General features: G+C 43.0%; 1 protein-coding gene across 6 annotated transcripts in view; it reads left to right on the top strand.

The window, feature by feature from the left end:
- Nucleotides 1–20,137, top strand: part of MEIS1 (Meis homeobox 1) — a 110,909-nt gene that overhangs the window by 17,180 nt on the left and 73,592 nt on the right. For all 6 annotated transcript variants that reach the window (XM_062611444.1, XM_062611419.1, XM_062611437.1 and 3 more), the window contains one exon: nt 11,453–11,564. In XM_062611444.1, the coding sequence (XP_062467428.1) occupies nt 11,453–11,564 (112 nt within the window). The remainder of the gene's footprint in view (nt 1–11,452; nt 11,565–20,137) is intronic.

Genomic DNA, 20,137 nt, shown 5'->3' with positions numbered 1-20,137 from the left:
CAGGCAAACTTTACTTTGTAATTTTCTTTTCATTCATTTGGTCTTAAGGTTTTGGTCTGGTTTTGTTGTGATCAAGAAGGTCAGATCATCGCTGGTGTTTTTAATGCTGGCTTTAAATAGCTTCATTTAGGGCTGTGTAGCTCTAGGGAGGGGAGGGGAAGAACAGATTAAAAACTCCACGGCTTTGTCTATCCTGTTTGCCAGGGTGCAGGGCCACGGCCGTCTATGCAAATAAAAATGGTAGAAATGAATGTCTGAAGCCTGGTGCAGAAGGAGTTTGCTCTCGTCAGCGCAAGCTGTGGTTTATCTGTGAACATGAAAGCCCTGAACCCTCTCTTGGCTGTCCACATGCTACCATTTCTGTTGGGTTGGGGTGTGCAGAGATGTCCCGAGTCTCAGGTGGGATATCACCTGCTTGCTGATGCTTGGCAGCAACCCGAGGTGCAGCTCTTGTGTGCTCGCTGAGACCTGGCTCCATTCAGTAAGCTAAGGATTAACCATGGTCAGCCCCTTGCTAGAAACTCTCCTGGGAGGGCATGAATGCTGGAGACTCAGTAGATGGCACTTCGGTTTTAGGCTTTAGCCAGGGCAGAGGACCCCCCCCTGCTCTATGGGGTGCAGGCAGAGGGATGTGCTCTGCCATGGTAGCCTTGGTCCCTGAGCTCCTCCAATTGCCCCTGTGCCACAGAGGTACCTTGTGTAGGTAGAGTTGGCCAGATTATTTATGAGGGGAGTGTCCCTGTGGCTTGCAATTTGTGAACCTTCTCTTGCACACTGTTGTGCAGTGTTATGGGAGAGTAGCTCTGCTGCATCCTGGACACAGTGGTGTTTCAGTGGTGGGTACAGCTGTGTCACCATGAGGTTGTTTGAAGTCACAACTTGGTGCTCTCACTCGCTCATGTTCATGCAGGCTTTTTTGGGCAGTGCTTGACATGAACAGTGGCTCTGTGCCTATGTGACGCCACTGGGCATCACTGCAGCAGGAGGATGAGAATGGCGGGGAGAGAAGCCTTTCAAGCACATGGGTGCATTGGCGGCAGGCAGCTTCCCTGGTCAGGGCTGCTCAGGAAGAGGTGCCTGGTGTTTGCATGGATGCTTGGCACAGCCCATACACAGTGTGGCTGCTGTGCTTGAGCCATTCATTCCCTCCTTTGCCCCTGTCTGCCCAGAGGATTTTGCAGCTGTGTTACCCCAGGAGATTCCTGGCCCTCCTCCCTGTTGTGCAAACCAGTTTTACTAGCGTGGCTTCCACCTACTAGGGGAGCGTTGTGCTTTGCTCATGTCCCTGAGGCCCATGGCAGTGCTTCGTGGTATGGCTTTGTAGGAGTGTGGTATATATAACCCCTGTGAGGGATCTCTTTTGATATTACTATTCTGTAAAGCCAGAGTGATGGTATGCACGTGACTAGTACATGCAGGGAGGATTCATTTTGTCCTTAAATGCAAGTGTGTACATTGAGCTGGGGTTTGGTCCACAGTAACAAGTGTTTGAGAGATCCTTTGGGTGAGAACTGATACAGCGATGCTGGAGAGGCAGGGGTGGGGAATGCCACTCTGCTGATGGCACAAGACCGGATGGGAGATGCAGATGCTCTTCCCAGGTCTGTCGCTGGGATTTTGGGGTGAGACAATTAGTTGCTCAGGAGCTGGGATTTTCTACTTCTCCTCCTCCCATATAATCAGGTAGGGTTGATACCTAGGGTTGATACCTTAATTTATATGTCATATAGTGATAGCAGAGTATAAGAAATTGATAAGAATAAAAAGTGATATGTTAAAGTAATTAATTATTTCACTCTGTGGATAGTTTAAAGAAATAGCATAAGGAAAGCAAAATGTTCGTGGGGGAAGGGCTGTGCTGAATTGAAAGGCTGAAGGTTGCTTTTGGTGGCTTTGTGCTTTGATTTTAACCACTTCTGCTGTCTTCTGAGTAATTACCACTTTAAAAATGTATTTAAAGGAGGGAGGGGATAAACTTAAACACTGGATGGAATAAGTGGCAGCGCCAGCAGTAACTTCTGCAGAAGGAGCAGAGCTGTGGGGGTGACTAGAAGCATTTGTGGGGTGGTGGCTGGTCAGTCTGTCCCAAGGTCTGCCCATCCCAAGGCACGGGTCCATGTGGGGCCATGCCATGCCGTGAGCTCTACACTGCTACAGACCTCACTGGGCACTCTGAGACCTCCCTGGGAGGCCCGGCGAGGCCACACAGACCTCGCAGTCCAACTTTTTTGGGTGACGCTGGCAGCAGCCCTGCTTCCGAGCGTTCCTCAATGAGCGGGTGGAGGCGTTGGGGAGCCACGGCCGCCTCAGCCTGGTGAACCACCCCTGGAGCTCGCTGTGTTCTGGCTTCCGCAGCACAGGCTCGGTGTGTTTTGTGGCCGCTGGCTCGCCGGCATGTGGCTCGCAGAGCCAGGCCACTCGGCCGCATCTGCCTCGCTGTAGATTGGGCTCGTTGTGAAAGGGTAGAAGGTGGAGGAGCTGATCCATGGAAGGGTTTGGCCATGAACGCTGGAAAATGTGAATCACGGGGATTCCAGTTTTAAGCCTTGTGGAGATAACGGGCAGCACGTACCAAAGTGCGTGACTTGCAGAGAGCCTTAAAAAACAAGGCGGCACCCTTGAGATTAAGCAAACGTTTTATAATCAGGAACGTATTTTATTCCCAGTGCAGCCTGTGCAGGTATCACATCCATTCAGATGAAAAGGTGTAGCTGGAGCTTAGCTAATTATACTGCAATCTAATTTTGGTGTTGAACAACACTGCGAGGCGAGCGGGCTCTTGAATCCGGCTAACAATGTGCCGTAATCAAAATACGCTGACTCTGAATGGCGTCTGTTGTCAGTTAGCTTAAAAGACCATTTGATAGTTGTGACATACGCTGGGTGTTTTTGCTTGTGATGGAGCTGAAATGAAGTATGGCTGTAGCAGAGTGAGGGTTGTGCTTGTGCCTTCTCTCCCCAAGAAGCCCCGGTTGGGCTGATGGGATGCTGGAAGTTGGAGCCAGCATTGAAGTGCATGTAAAAAAATTTGAAGAAGATGGCCCAAAGGGTTAATTTTGTCTTCCCAAAAGATGCTACCCCCAAAATCTGTAAGGGGAACACTTAAAGATCTGGGGTTTGCTATAAGTAAAGACTTGCTGTTTGCCTGCGCTCAGATATTCAGAATGAAATGCAGATCTCTCTGAAACACCGACTGCTGCCAAGGCTGCCTGCTGGGCCCCTGGTAGAGGAGAAGGGAGAGGTGGGAGAAGTTGAGGGCTCCCTCTCACCCCAAATCTGCCTGTCCAAGTCAGGTTCAAGACCTCAGCCAGCCATCTGACAGCTTGTGGTGTCTCAGTTGGACCTGGGTGTCTGGCAGATCCTCTTCTAAATGACTTCTAACACGTAAACGCAATAAAAGGAAGGGACGACAGACGCTCATTTTCTGGCTAAGTGGTGAGGCATTTTTCCTGTTTACACCTTTGGAGGAATTATTACATGAAATATTGAACAGGAAACTCTTATTTGTCTCTGAAGGCCTTTTTTCTGGTCTAGAAAGATGTGGAAAATACTCCTATTAAATTCAGTAGGAGCCAAGGAGGATTAACACACCTCAAGGCCTTGCACACCAGCCTTCAGGAGCTAGTGGTGTCATCTGGGGCTGATTTTGTGCATGTTTCTGCACGATATTAGGCTTTAAAAAAATCTACGTGGAGCGGTGATTTTATCTACCCTGACCGTGAAGCTGTGTTTCCTTGTGTTGAGAAAGAGACGGGGATTAATGCTATCTAGCGATACGGCTCTTATCAAGGGGAGGAGACAGGTTTACAATGCAGGGTTGCTCTAAATAGAAAGTACTAGCCAATGTTTGTTGTGTGGGAGACAAAAACCCTGCATCACCATCAGCTGGCTCAGTTAACCTGGCTGGGCAAGCAGTGTTTACTGTTGAGCTGAGATAAAAATTGAGGAATGGAGTAAGGTCAATAAATGTAAGCCACGCTGTGATTGAGACCCTTGCTACTCAGGCTTCATGGGTGTCCATCACAGCTACCTCATGCAGCACCCCACCAATGCAAGAAGCAAAACCAGAGGAGTAACTGAGAAAATGAATTTGGCTTTTGTTGTTGTGGAGGTGTTTTGGGTGGTTCTCAGTCCTGTCTCCCATAGAGGGACTTTGGAGATGGTTCCCCAGGCTCAGCAGGTTTGATTTCATCATGGTGGGGCAGTGGTGGGGGTGTGCTTCCGGCAGAACACAGCCCAGGCTGTCTCTGCATAGCAGTGAACATGCACACCCCGTGTGCAGGCAAACGCACACAAGTGGGGTTTCTTTCCAGAAGTGTTTCCTCTGCAGAACTTATGGGGCTTTGGTGCCTCCTGTAAGAGAAGAACTGTGGTTTTTCCCCTTCCTTTTTGTCTATGTGTCCCACCCAGTCTGATGGTCTCTGTTTTATTCTCCTTTATTTTTTTTTGTGGTTTATGCTTGCTGCTTCTAATTATTCTTTTTCCTTTGGAAAGTGCTATCACCCTGTCCTTTTACACTCATGGTTTTTTTTCCATTCAGCCTGCATTTAGGACTTTCAGGCCTTTTCCTCTCCTTTCCCTGCCATACCCTCTTCTCCTCCATACTCTGAGGGTACTCAGGGGATTGGAAAGCTTTGCTATGTTAGAGGTATCTATGTGGGTATGCATTCATGCTGCACGAAGATGTTAGCTCCTTCTCTGAACTTGGGTAGGTTCAGCAATGAATTGCAATAGCATGGCTAATGGAGAGAGCTAGCATTGTTTGGTGGATGTTGGTTTGGTGGTCTTTGCACTGTGCAATGGTAGTTGTGCCTCTGGTCCCTCCAGCTGAAATCCTGGCCTTACGAGAATAAGTGGTAGAAGTCCTGTTTATTTTCACTTTTCCATCATCTGTGGTATTTGCATTGGTACCCGCTCTCATTTTCTTTTCTCTATTTGTCTCAGAAACGTCCCTATGAGCATGCATAAAGACAGCTTAAGTATTATTTTTCCTATGCGACTGCAAAGAGTCAGAGAAGAGTTTTACCCTCATTTGAAATAAGGGGAAACTAAAGATAGAAAGCTTATGACTTTTCTGGGGCTAGGAAGGGAATCCAGGTCAGAGATGAGACTTCCATGCAGAATTTCTTCTGCTTTTGGGTCCAACAGACCCTGCTGCCTCTAACGCTGTAAAGGTTTCCATCTGTGCACAAGTCACCCTTGCTGCGCCGCTTAGTTGCAGGCAGAGTTATTACTTGTCTGTTGTTTCAGCGACCTTATTTCTGTAGACTTGGAGAACCTCTTTCCCATCCGAACCTGGTATTTGTGCCTTTGGTGATGTTCTATTAAAAATAATTCACCTCTGAATCAATGTTGCATGAGGCAGATCATTGAAGAGTTATTTGCAGCAAAAAGCAACTGTTTTGCAGTATTTTGATGTTCCTGCACATATCATTTATTCCAGTTCCCTTAGTTTTGGTTGTATGCACATGACGTCCCTGCTTGGCTTTGGCAGGCTGGGAGGTGGGATTACTGGCTGCTGGCTGGCAGCATTGGTTAGCCCTACAAGGAGATGTTCAGATGGCAAAGCCATGAGTGGATCCTGTCAGAAAATCAAGGTAGTCATGACTGTGGATTTCATGGTCCTCAAAAGTCTGCACTTGACAGAGATTGTAATAAACATTATTTGTGTGTAGAATCTAGGAAATACATGGCATTATATTTTTAATATATATCAAAGTATATTTTTAGTCCTGCTTACCAATTTGTATTTTTCAAGTTTTTCTTCCTAATTAGGAAAGCATTTTAAAACTTTCTTCTATGCTGTGTGGGAAGCAGACTACCTGTGGGTTATTCCTAGCCATGCCCTCCAGAAGTAAAGTGGTATAGAGCTTGTAGATTGCAAAGAGCAGGTCTGTCTATTGTGTAGCTCTAGATTCAGCATCGGTACTATGGATTATATACTTAAGGTATTGAGCAGCCATATTGAATGTTTTGCTCAAGCGAGGCTGGGGACATCAGTGTAGCCAACAACCAGAAGGATAAGCTATGCAAAAACTAAGTCCTTGCTAAATAGATGAGTTAAGTTTGTAGGAGGCGTATGCAATGCCTCGATGAAACAACCCCGTTTTCACTTGAAGTTCTTGCCTGTAGTGAGCACCAGTATTTCCTAACATAGTGGGTCACTATCCTCAAGAGGCTTGGGGGAAGGTTTTTAAAAGGGAGGAGTTGAGAAAAATCTCAAGAACATTTAAAACGTAGCTCATTACTTTTTTTCCTAATGAAAAAGTATTTAATTTAAGAAAAGAAAATAAGATAAAACTTCAGAAGGAAAACAATAATCCCAAATTATGTTGACAAATTGCTGGCAGCATCTTAGTTCCTCCAGGGTGAGGGGGTGAATGATTATACCTGCAGCCAATTCTCTCATAGCCTGAGGAGCAGAGGTTCATCCAACAGGTAAAGGAATTAGCCGTTCCCTGTCTCCAGTTGTTACACAAACACAAATGAGCCCACAAGAGGGCTGTGCTCACAAAACTTTTGAGAAGATATATATCAAAAGATGCTGAGTACAATTTTTATCACCTGTAATAGAAAGTGATTTCTTTTATTTATGTACTTATGGTCAAGCCTTTTGTTCCTTGACCAGGACTTATTTTCTGTGTCTTTCCACATGCTTGGTGCTCAAAAAAATCTTTTTTATTCTCTAATACAAGCAGGAAGCAGTGATTTCCCCCAGTGTGTATTAGTGTTAACTTGACTCAAAGCCCAGCTGTTGTTGGATTGCTGTAATAAGTGTATGTAATGTTATTTATATTGACTCTCCAATTTAGCCATTAACCATATAATTTTGTCTGTAGCTTTTTTGTTTATTAAGGCTTGATGTTCACTGTGACACAAGTCAATAACTGCTCCAGAGGCCTCATCAGATGTGGTCCTCCCTTTGATGGGGCTGTTGCGCTGGTACCTGCTAGGGATTATGCTTTTCAGCCCAGCCCATCCCCCAAGTGGATGAAGCACCTGGTAATGGTCATGGAAGCCAATTGGTGCTTCTGGGATCACTTAAATACACAGACATTTTTGTTGCTTCCTTTCCTTCTTCTTTCCCTTTTCTTCTTACTTTTTTTCTTTCCTGGCTTGTATCGGAGTACTCGACAAGCTTCAGAACCAAAACAAAAGTCAGGAAATGTATTTTGAATGCCATGGGATAACATAAAACATCCCTTGTAGAAGGTCTTTTGCCCTTAAAGTGGTACAGCATTAGGACACCTGAATCCTCTTTTATTTTAAATCAGTCATGCGACCATGACTTGAATCAGTCACTAGCCGGACCATGGTTTTGGCACTAGAAACTATTGACCAATGAGAAAGGCAGTGGTGCAAAACCAGTTTAAATCATGGGAACTTACAGCCCAGCCTCAAAATCCCATAATGATTTTGCTCATGTATTCTCAATTTTGCTGACATATTCTCAGTTTTGCTCGTGTGGTCTTGATTTTGCAAAGATTTGGGCTGAAACTTTCAGTTTCAGGGGTGAGCTTGGAAGAGAAAGATTAAAGCTACTAAAAAAAAGGATTATCGGTGAGTCCCAGTCCATACCTCAGTGTCTGTTCTTGGCTAAATGGTGACTAATGTATAAGCCCAAGTCATAATGGGCCATTATCCTTATTTATACAGTATTGTCACGACCACGTGGCTGAGACCCTCCTCTGGAATGAGCCAGCCTACGTAATGGAGTGATTAATTTATATTACTTTGCACTTCTCTAAAGTCTCCCTTTGGAAGAACTCAGCTTGTTTTACAGTCACTAATTAATTTAATCCCCCAACAATATCCATGCTGTAGATAAGTGCAGCCCTCTTTTTTCTTTTTTCCTTTTTTTTTTCCCCCTTTTGTTTCTTTTGAGGATTATTTGTTGTTCCTGCTGTAGAAACTGAGGCACAGAGATCCCTTGGCTCATCCCAAGTTGTTCGGCTCTGGCCAAGCTCAGGTCTCAGCTTTAACCCGCGAGTCAGGTGGTTTTTGCAAGGGACATTGCTCATTTGCAGAAATGTGGAACAAGTCTTCTGGTTACTCTCTGTGAGCCCATGATTAGTGGGAGCGCAGTATCTCCATGTAGAAAGTGACGTGGCATTCATTCCTGTTTACGGCAGCCTTTGTACAGTGAGTTTAAAAAACATCACTATCATCGCTAAGGAGCCCTGTCAAGTGCTAAACCACAACTTCTTGGAGAAGGGAAATAAATAAGTGAGGCATTTCTATTTCTGTGTAGGAATAGATTGTCATGACTACTGTCAGAGTTTTCTCTATAACTAGTGCTGGAAGTTTTTCTGCGAAAGAGGGAGGTGGTTCATAGTGTGAAAAATAATAATATTTGGCATGTCCCTGTCAGAAACAATTTAATGTAAAAGTACTTGGAGGATCGGGAGTTTGCAAGTTGGTTTAGAGGCTTTGTTGTCTTAAAAGTTCCTTGGAAGATTATAAAATAAGGATAAGATTAATGTTGCACTTGGCTCCCTGCTTTTGCGGATGGGGGATCTTTGCTGAAATACTCAGGAGAAGAAAAATTGCACTTGGTTTTGTGCTTTGGATCTATCTTCCCTTGGTGGAGAGAGATGTTTTTGGAACAGGGTCCGAGTAGTGTCTGTTTAAAAAAATAATGCAGCTTTCAACACGGTTATCTCTGAAGAATTTGCATACGAACTTTGATAGCTAATCTTTCATCGTGTTTAATAAACTGACTAAAGATGTAATTCCTAGTCTCTTAAGACTTGAGATGCTTAGTTAAATACAAATACTTTTGAAATGCTAATAGATGGAGGCAGCCAGGAAAAAAAAAGTTAGGAGTATCCCGAGCAGATTCGTTTTTAACAGGCCATAAAAATAATAGCTTAATAAAAGTGAGATTAGGTGGAAAATATTAACTCCTGCTTCTGAATACAGAAATGTAAACATCTAGGATGCACAAAATTTTGATAAACTGAGGTGGAATCCAACATTTCTTGCATGAGTGCCTGTATAATGTGGCGATAGCTGTGAGAAAAGAGGAGCCCAGCATCTAAGACTCAACACAATGAAAATGCAATGAATCGGAATGCCTCACAGATCATAGCGGAATCAGACTTTCCAGCAAGGAAAATCTTTTCATGGTGAATTAAGTGGTGGAGGAAGAAAAATGGTGATGAAAAAAGGTAGGCACAGATCACAAACACTGGGCTCAGGGCTCGCCGCTGAAGATTTAAGAACCTTAGCTAAAGCTATGCAGAATAGAATGTGGAAAATTGAATTTACTAAACAATTAAGCATTGAATTAATCTACATCCCGCACAGTAGAAAAGTGGGGGAGGGAACCGAACAGAGCTGAATAAATCAGGGGAGCTCATTAAAAGATAGTGAATATATCAGGTCTGTTGTTGCATAAAGGAGGGCCGTTTCCTGCACAACACAGTATAATTCTTCAGTCCGGAGCCTCTTCTTTTCTGCACCCCCTACTCTTTTCCCCTCCCCTCCCAGCCTTCGGAGTTGTATTCTTAATCAGATTAATAAACATTTCTGCTGAGGTTAGTGCAGCGCTCTATATTTTACCTTGTTATCTGCAGCTTTTCTATTAATTACAAGTCAGCTCACTAGTCAACAATAGTAGTGAGGGACAACATAAATAGAATGAGAGTGCCCTGGAGATGTCACTCGTAGGATCTGATGCATCCTGGAACTCCCACGGGTTCCTGCAACCTCCCACATGCCTTGCTGGTCTTTTGTTCAATTACAGTTAATGCAATAGTTTGCCATTTTCTCCTTCTAATTATATTTTCAAGTGGGATTTGTAGCACATAGAAAAACATCCTTTTACATGTTGAGGCACCAGGGCTTTGTGCTTGGCATTGTCTGTCCCCTGGGTGCTGTACCATTCTTTCTGCAGAGCTCTGAATAAACAAGTCCCTCTTTTAAAGCTGCAGTTGTACAAACTGAAAATTTATGCATTAACTGTTTGCATTCTGAGCATGTGTTCCAGATTACCTCTTACAGCATTCTTTTGGTATGCCTGAGAATGCGTATTTGTTAAAAAAAAAGCATTTCTTTCACAGTTCACACATCATTCTTTCAATCACAGAATCACCAGATCAATTAGCACTTTTTATTTATTTTTTCTTAAAGGAATATGCATAATAATTGCTTTAAAATATTCATGCGTTATTTTCTGGGCCTTGCTTTCTTTAATTGTAATCATGTATCATGGCTGTAACCAGGATTATAAAGAAATGGAAGAGAGATTTCTCTTTTCTGGAAAAAAGTTGAGCTTTTCTAATCCTATTTATCTTCTGGCTCAGATTAGACTTTTTTGTCTTAATTTTCCTTCTCCGTGTCTGTGCATGTGTGTGAAAAGTTCATCTGCATCACGTTAAATCTCATTCGGCTATGTGTGAATGCTGTATTAAATGGCAAGGTTTTAGCCTATTGGTAGATTTATTAAAAAGCTGGAAGTCTCAGTCAACTTTAATAGTATACAGACTTGGCTTGTATTGTGGTATGATTTAAAACCAACAGACTTATGTGTGTGCATTGTAAACAAGAGGGTTTTCTTTTTGGCAATAATTTCCAGTGGGCAATATTGCTTCATGATAAAGAAGAAACTATTCAATTATGCACAGAAGGCTGTGCAGGATGACCAGTGAGTCTCTGTGATGTTTTTAAAAGCTAGTACTAAAAGCTAATTAAAATCTTCTCTGGTGATAAAGGGAGACTTGGGAGGAGTGTTGCCCCGATTGTTTTCCCTAAGAATTTAATTTACAGCCAATTTTTCCTATCTGAATGTTACTTTCAAATGCACCCAGTGATAAGAAGCAACATCTGTTTTCTGTTCAATAGTACAAGGAGGCTCTGCATGGGGCTGAGTGTACACAGCCTATGTGAAGCCATTGTTATTCTCATTTCTTTTTTGTCCCCATGCCTGGTCCATTTGCCATATACCATCCGGCAAACAGCTGACACATCTCGGCTATTATGGACCCAGGCCTAATTGCCAGCAAAGTCTTTAAGCTCTTCCACATTGGCCTCGTATGAGGAATGGGAGGCCTATATAAACGCTGCTGCTCTCGACCATCGCTCTCATTCTGCCTTTGCGGAGCTAGCAGGCTGTTACGCCAGAGGGTTTGCGGATGCTAAAAATATAGTTGGAGCCCAGTGCCAGCGATTCGCTCTCTGGCTCTCCTCCTGCTCCCCCCGCCTTGCCAGGAATGTTTCTGTTTTCTATGGTAATAAAGCTTGGGGTTATTTAGACGGTAAACATCTTCCAGAGTATATTATTTTTGCTGGGGAGAGGCGATCCAGCCATTTGAAAAGGAGTAATTTGGGGGATGTATTTGCCAGCCTTATCCCGCGGGTCTGGGAATAGGGACTGCTCTCCCAGAAACATGCGAAACGGGCGCTGCTTCCCCATCTTAGGTTTTAACTTCTTACTTTTTGGGCCCTGCAGCCCTCCTGGAACAGAGACCACGATGATACGGCATCGACGCGCTCCGGGGGAACCCCCGGACCTTCCAGTGGGGGACACACATCGCACAGCGGGGACAACAGCAGTGAGCAAGGTAGGAATGGAGCCCTCATGCTTTCTTAGCTGGCGAGCGGTCACTGATGCGCTCAGGGACTGGTTACTCTCTTTCCGATGTTGAAATGTGCTTGGGTATTAGGGGGTTTGTGCTGAGAAAGGTCCATCTTCTTTTTTTTTGACACTTTTTTTACCATCTCCTCCTATAAGAAGGATTGGCATCTTTATTTCTTCGACCCTGCCAGCAGGCACGTGTTAGAGCAACATATGTACCAGATTTGCAGTATGCTTAATAAAAATAAGCAATGAGAAGTTGGTGTTTTTTTTTTTTCCCTTCATTCAAATGGGTTAAAAGATGAAATCTTCAAAAGCAAATGTAATTAAGACTGCAGAAATGCATGCTAATATTTCAAAGATGCCATCAAAACTTTGCTGCATGTAAAGTGGTTAGCTGGCCCATTTTACAAAATCTGGAGCAGTGCTTTTATTTACTATTTTTACTCAATTCCAATTTACTTGAATGCAAAAATGTTTTGTTTGAGTGCCAGGCCAGAGCAACTGATTTAACAGGACAAGTATGAAACAAGCTTGGTGCAAGTGAAGTGGGACATACCACAAATGATTAACGCTGACTCAGAAGCTCCAAAGTCTAAAAAGCTGAAATTCTGGGTTTTTTTCTGAGAAGCTGTTTAAATACTTCATACTTTTTCTAAAGAGACCAACTGCAGTGGATTTAGTGTTAATTTAATGCAATTAAAATTTAAAAAGGATCCTTAATCTGAATATAAAAGAGAGTGCTTTATTGAAGTTGACTCTGAACTCACAATAGGTATATACTTTTAAATCTGGTTTTATGATCATGTTTCATTCGAGTGCTGTTAGACAACAAAGGAATTCTGTTTCCAAAAAAAGGTTGAACAGTACTGATTAGCATGGCAAAGTCTGCATTTAACAAGATTAGTTTTTAAACTAAACCAGTATATTTTAATTTTTTATACGCATGGACCTAACGTACATGGTGAATAACATCTCTTTATAGAATTTTAAGTATTTAAGACACTTTATTGTTTAAAGAAAAGTTGCTGATTTCATCACAAGCATAGCCTAGTAAAAATGAGGCCTGGAATAGTAAACTGTTTCAGAGCTGAGGCAGAAACTGGTAACCTTCTGACCTCTAACTTTTACTGGAAAATGATATGCAACATAAATTCAGGGGGCCTTTTTTCTTTCAAGTATGTATACGTATATATTCTAGTGGTGCTGTTCACAATGCTATAGTTGAAGTGGTGTCAACATGTTCATTAGAGCCGCTTGCTTTTGGAGCAAACTTTAAATCCATGGGGTTTTTAAGAGTGAAAAAGCTGCTGCAAAAATAGTCTTTGAACTAAATATTTGGAGGACTTCTTTGTACTCGGTTAGGGCTGTTCTTTTATCAGATGGATGTGCGCATGTTTATGTGTATATGTACGTGGACAAAACATCTGTGGGTAGGCTTGCCAGCGTGTTCCTAAAACGCTTGGGCTCTTTGGAAATTGAGCTACTCAGTTCCTGATGTACTTTTAAAAGATTTTTCAGGCTTCATTTTCTCTTAAATGTGGCATTTTACTAGTGGTGAGTGCCAGTCGTATCTGATGTTTTATCATCACTGTCCTGGTTGGCTCCTAGCAAGGTGCATGCTATAACTTCTGTCAGGAAGGGTTTTCTAAAGGGACTTAAGAGCTTGAATCCCATTTTACATATCTATCTGCAGAAAGACTTGTCAGTGATCCTTTAGTTGGTTCAGACAGCTGAGTATGGTTTGTGGAGGCTGCCAGCACTTGGTAGATGCGTTTCATGGAGAAGGCAAACTTTAGGGAAGAGTGAACAATAGTGGGAATTTGCTGACTGGAGCTCTCAGGTCAAGTTTGGGAAAGGAGTTTTGGAAAGGCGACCCTGTCGAGGAGGTCTCTATTTAAGGTCTCACTTGCCTTCAGGCCACGTGCCACCTATGGAAATAGCTTTTTGTTTTTGAGGAATGGGGATGCGGGAAGGGTGTTGGTGGTATTGCTGAGCCTTGCTTTTGGTGTTGTTTGCTCAAAGCCCTCTGAAGGTTGAGATTATGAGGAAATCTCATTTGTTAAAGCACACCCATGCCTGTGTATACACCCTGTGTAAAAAAAGCGTGGTTTAAGCCTTCCCACATGGGGAAGAAGTCAAAACCCACCATCCTGAACGACCAAAGGGGAAGAGAAGAAAAAAGATAGCAAATATCCTGCCTCTCCCTAATTACATTTAAGTTCACAATGTGTGATTTGGAGGAATTTCTTCTGTGGCTTGATGTGAGGAGTGGCAACACTATGGGTAAACTCACGTACTCACCTCTGCTGGATGCTTTTCTTGGCAGCAGGAGTGGCCAGCGTGGCACTGCCTCAGCAGCCAGGTTCCACGGAAGGGTGGCAGCAAAAGGCTCGGGACCCCCATGCTCATGCCTGCAAGCACAGGCGTTAACTCGAGATGCATAAGTTGCGTGACATATATTTGGTATATTATGGGCTTCCCTATTTTTAGGAGTTTGTAAAAGTTCCTCTTGGTTCCATCTGTCAAGAGTGCGTTTGCCATTTAAAAAAAACAAAACTAATCACCAGAAATATCACCCTCTAAAGCTGTCTATTTTTAGGTTGTTCCCACAACCTACTTCCCTTGTTGGGGTAGGTAGAAGCACCTTCTGGGCCATGTTTCCAACCTGGCTGGAGGTATCACAAGGATGCGAGTGTGAGCTTTGCATTTTTAGAGAGGCACACAGACTGGAAAGCTTAAGCCCCTTAATGAAAGTTGTCTTCCTCCACCCTTAACCCAGACTCTGTTGAGGTCCTGTTCTTGGACTTTTTCTTCTTTATCTGATTCATTACAGTTTTTAATCCTCACAAAGTGCATTTTTTTAACCTATTTATGTCCCTATGTACAACACGTTACCTTTGAAAACATGAGAGAGTTGCTCTTTCCTGTACACATTTTGAAGTCTTTTCTGCCATGTAAATTTATTTACTTAGTAAATAGTACTGACTCCCAGCTGCTTCGATCTGTTGTAGAAATCCGTATTTAACTGCTAGGGAGCTGTTCTGGGGTCTCGTGCCACTGAACAGCAGGATATGTTATTGCATAGCACGTTGACACAACCTCTTATAAAGGCCCGGTATTGTGTCATCGTAGGGGATGGTTATAGTACAGGAATGCAGAATAATATTATGAAAAAATTTCATGGGTTATTTTCCTGTTGCTCTGAAGTTATTGTGAAGGGCCTTCCGAGGTCTGACATCAAATGGTGCAAAGAGGTCTGAATTTAGACAGTGGGGAGAGAACTTGTTAAATTCTATTAAAACCTAAAGAGAAGCAAGTTCTTGGGTGCAGAACAGCTTTAACTTACCGCATATTCTAACTTTAAAAGATTCAAGTTTGGGGTATTAGCCGATCTATTTTGTTTGTTTTTCGAGTAGTGAGGCCAGGAGGACACTGAACAAAGCCGTGGTACAGTCACTTTTAATCCAGAGTGAGGCTCTCCTACATGTTTAGCTCTCCTACATGGCTTAAAAGCAAAAGAAAAATAATCCATCAGTGCCTCCTATTTGTGTGTATTGTTTCTTTCCCATTTTTTTTGTGCAAGCCTCGGCCTGGGTTCAAAACATTTTTTTAACCTCCAAATAATTGTTACTCTTTCAAGCCAGGAATAGAAAGCAGCGATATTTCTTTATAAAAATGTATCAATGGCTGCAATAGTTTGTTTTTTTTCCAGGCTTTTGTAGGAGTTTGGGCAACCTTTAGGCAAAAAGGCAATCGCGTTTATTATTGCCGGGAATCTCAAGGCAGTTGTTTGGAGGCTGCGAAGGCAGGCGACAGAGCCGGGTGGAGGGGGAGAGAAGGGCCACATTATGTTCCAGATGACTGAGCAAGGATTTATATACCAGCTCGCCTTTTTTTTTTTAACATGGGAGAAGAAAAGTAATAAGAGCGGGGAGGCATTTGAAGCGGTCAGATGGCCGATGACTAATGGGATAGGTGGGCAGGAGCCCGCGGATTGGGTGTCTTAATGAGCACATTTCGCACCGAGTTTGGGCTGCAGTTCCCCTTCACCTTTGCCCTTTATTGACCGAACTGACACTTCATTTTTCACATACTTCCAATTATGGCTGAGCTTAAGTGTTGCCCTGCCTCCTTTCTTTCTTGCCTATGGACGGCTCGAGAGTGGCTGAGGCCACAGAAGATATTTTAATTTGAAAAACTACCATAGCAAGGCAGGTTTAGGGTGTAACCTGAAACTGCTGTCACTTTGCAGTTTCTCCGATGAAAACAAAAGTTTTAATGTTTCTTGTTTAGTGCTTCCAACTCCCCCCTTTCTCCATGTTGAGTGGTGAGGTGGGGGATTGCTTTGGGGGCAGTTGGGTTGGGGAGGGGTGTTTTCCTTGGGGTAAATCCTTTTTGGCAGTACAGGTGCTGTAGGTGAGTCACCCAAGTAATGATGTAAACCCAAATAAAAAGCAGCGCTATGCTGGAGCAATAGCTCCTTGTTCCCTCTCAATGCGTTGTCTTCTCAGGAGGCTTCTTGTGATGCGATGGCCTGTGGTGTACTTTGCCTAATGCTCTCCTTATGGAAAAGCAAAGTGTAATTGTGCCTGCTCGTCTCAAGCCTTAGATCAAAGGTGTGGATTTGTTGTTTTGGTAGTATCTATTGCATGAATGTGGATTCAAGTATGGCCTGGTTGTGAGGCTTTGAGAAGCAGATGATGATGATGCTGGGAGAGGCAGGTATGATGAAGGCATGGATGAATCTCCAGTCTGCTGCCACACCTTTGATATACAGGGAGAAGCGTGATACATGTCCCACAGCCCAAGCCTTTGTGCACGTCCATGGTGGCTTTTATACACAGAATCCTTCCAGGGCGGAAATGTCTGTTTGCTTTTGCAGGGCTTTGGGGGTTTCGGAGCATGCGGTTTTCCTACCAAATGTGAATTCTGTCGGAAATAGTTGGAATAAGTTGCGCTCGCATGGGATGGGTGGGTTTAAGAACAAAATCTCTGCTGTTAGACCTTAGCTTCCCTGCAGCACCGCTGGATTTTGCAGTGTGGCTTTTTCTACCCCTTGTGTCACGTGAGGCTTAGGTGAGTAGTGAGCGGGCATGTCACCTGTGTGCTGGTGGTGATTGCTTTGCATTTAAATGCATGGAGAGTATATCAACAATTATTTACATCCAAACAGAGGCCCCAAACCCACAGAAGTATTTATCTCAAAAAAGGAAAAAAAAAAAGTATAAAGTATTACCTACTTTATTATGTAGCCCTCTGGCATAGTAATGGCATGGCATATTTTTACTATAATATGGTAATAAAAGAATATGTAAAAGGCAGACAAAGGTTCTGTCTTTTCACTAAGGTGACCCCTGTTACCAAGTAACTGCTTTACTTATGAGCTTATTAAAAACTCAAAAAAAATGAGCTTTTCATACTTCACAGGCATTGATGTGAAAATGAGCTGTCCTGCGAGTAGTTTTCTTGATCATTTTTAGAACAATTGATTAGCCAAAGAGCCGCTGTCATTAGTTGACATTGACTGATAGCAATTTGTCACAAGCTCCGAAGGTCAGCCAGGCAGTGGAAGCTTCGGCTTGTCTTTGATTGACCTTTTCTGATGCCATTATCATGCGATCGGTTAGACTGGATGTGACCCTCGATTAGAAAAGACAGGGCATTAGTCAACAGGGGCAGCTCCCGGTATTTTTCCTGGTGCTTTATGTATTGTGAATCCCGAATTAAGCGTAATAGGCTTGTTTGGCAACGGAGTGGTATCAGTTTTCTTGCTGAGGCTCTGCCATCCCTTATTCTTTTCTTGCCTTTCCATCAAGCGGGCAGTGCTCAGTTTGCTTTAAATCAGCGTGAGCACCTGTGCCCCCTTCCTTTGACGTGAGATACGAGATTTAAAACAGCCCCATCTTTATCTGAAACTCTTCGTGTAGGTGCGTATTCTTCGGCAGCACCAGCATTAATTATTTTTATCTCCCCAGAATCATGTTTTATTTTTTAACAGTGATTGAGTGGTTGAGGATTATGCTCATAACAACACGATGTCAATTTATCATTCTGCTCTAAAGCCGGGGGGCGTGAAACTGTTTTTTTCTTCCTTCTGGTTTGGTTTCTCTTTTCTTTTCCTTTTTTTTCTTTTGGGTCTCATCAGCCTGATTCAGCTGTTAAAGTTAGATTTCAGCAGCATTAAGCCTCCGAGCCTCAGCTAGGGAGGGTTATACTTCCAGTATGGTGCATATGAGAGGGTCCTTGCTTGGAAGCGGGTGTCTGTCATCGTTCGAGCATCAATCTATTCTCAGTGTTAGGATTTATTTTAATCATTCGCATTAGCTTCAAATGTCTGTTATTAACAAGCGTTTTGCTTTTCACTTTGGCAAAGCTAACTTAAATACTTATAAACGTTGCTTGTTTTGCCTAAATTGCGGGTAGTGTAGTCATAAACGAATTCTTTTCCTTGTAAAAAACCTTCCTTCCTCCCATTTGCCTTTCAGGGGAAACCTGAATTTCTCCATCTAAGTACCAACTTGTTTTTCAGGTCAGCCCCCAGAGATAATAAGCAGTTCAAAACCAGCACAACCATTTCAGCACGGTTTAATGCGACTTTCGGTCTTTGCTTAGGAAAAGCTTCCAGCTGGGAGGGGAGCAGAGAGGCAAGATCACTGGCATTGCTGGCAGAGTAAAAGGAGGGAAAAAGACTTTGGGAACTGTTTACCTTTAAAGTGGCTATGGAAATACAAATATTCCTGACTTCTCATCCAGTCTGCAATCAAGGAGCAAAATTCATGTGCTGGAGTCCTTTTTATTTTTTCTTGGCAGGTTTTTCTAAATTTAAACATGTTTAACCCATTAAACATCTGTGTGGCTGTGCGCACAAGTCTAAGTATACATAGATATGTATAGAAGAACATGGCTCTGACCCTGAACTGAGCATCACATCATCAGTGCAGGGATTTTACAGGCCACAGAGTGTGTCTGCGCAGCCCTGGATGTGTTACTGAGGACAAGATCCTAAATATTCCAAGCAGGGAAAAGGGGTAGAAAATACCACAGTGCTAAATCACCTCTTAGGACATTACCTAAAACCTCAGGTGTTGGACTGAAGGGCATCTTGCTTTTTTCTTCAGATGAGGTAGAGAGGGGTTTGGTTGCAAGTAGCTGTACAAATAGGTTTGAAGTTTCCAGTGTCCAAGATACCCCTTTTTAACAGGACCTTAGTTATGTTCTGAAGATCACTGATTCAGTTTGATTTAGAAAAATAGTTCCTTGAGACAACTGTTTCTTAGAAAAATTCTGTTGAGTTCTTTTTTCCCTTATGCATCCTGGTCATGCTCCTTTAGTTTGCTGTGGCTCATGGAAACCAATGAGCTTCCCATCTGGTCCATGTGCTTTCCACCTTGAAGGCACCAGCCCTATCCCCATTTGCCTCTCCAGGTCTTTGTGGCTTCAGCTGAGTCTTTTGCTGTCTGATGCAGGCAGAGTGTGACTTTCAGGTGTGTGTCATTGACCTCTTTAAATTGGAGGTTAAAAAAGCAAAGTCATGCTCCTGAGATAGCCCCTGCTTTTGAGAAACGTTTTGTGACAACGAGTATAAACTCATAAACATGCAGTGTTTTCACATTAGTGATGCAACAGGGTGTGCTATCGGGCTGCATTTTCCTACTTCTCACGTGAAATGTTGGGAGAGGGGAGGAAAACATGACTAAGTTTGGAAGAGAAGACTTTAAAATAATGAGTTTTATATGGAGAAGCTGGGTGCTTGTCCCATAAGGGAAGAACTGAGAGTGCATGTTCATGGCACAGGAGCTTTCTAGAGCATTAGCAGATTTAAAACAAACAAAAATGTTTTATGTGGTGGGTTAAATTTATTGCTACAGTGTGCTCTGGAGGTCAGCAAGGGACAAAAAGAGATTAGACCAATTCGTGGAAAAATAGGTCCTTCTGTAGCTATTAAAAACCCTGGTCCAGATGCAGCTGCTGGCTCAGGAAGCTGCCCAAGTGCTGCTTGTCAGAGCTGTGGCACAGCCACTTTGGTGTTTCCCCCCCTTTCTTTATGGCTTTCCTAAACACCCGTTATTGTTCCTGAGAGAGACTGACATGAGATCGTGCTACTTGGACTGATCTCCCCCAGTTTTTATGTTAAAATAATTTTATAAAATTTAATTCACGAACTAAGAAACTGGATTTTTTTTATTATTTACCCTTTTTTTTTTTATGGCTCTTGCTGATGCTGGCATGCTTTTGTTGGGAATAAAGTAGACATAGTTTGTATTTTCTTGCCCTTATTACCCTGGTGGTGGGAATGGTTTGACGCTATTCATTCAAATTTGACAGGTGATTGCTTCTGTAAATGAATGCACTCAAATCATAATTGTTGCAACAGAATTGTTTGATTACCTGGCGGTAGCCTCTTTCTCTCTGATAGCTTTTGGATCACCTGTTTGCTGAGAGCATTTGACAGTCCTCATGTTTATTACCCAATTGAATGTCAGTAGCAATTGCAGCTAAAGATAAACGAAAATGCAAGTACTTGTTGACCTTGACTTTTTTCCACAAGATATTGGA

The sequence above is a fragment of the Pezoporus occidentalis genome, unplaced genomic scaffold (genome assembly GCF_034315485.1).
Source record: "Pezoporus occidentalis ecotype Australia unplaced genomic scaffold, CSIRO_AGI_Poc_V1 ctg10, whole genome shotgun sequence".
Taxonomy (NCBI): domain Eukaryota; kingdom Metazoa; phylum Chordata; class Aves; order Psittaciformes; family Psittacidae; genus Pezoporus; species Pezoporus occidentalis.
The sequence above is the reverse complement of the archived record's forward strand: the minus strand, read 5'-3'. Positions and strand labels throughout refer to the sequence as shown.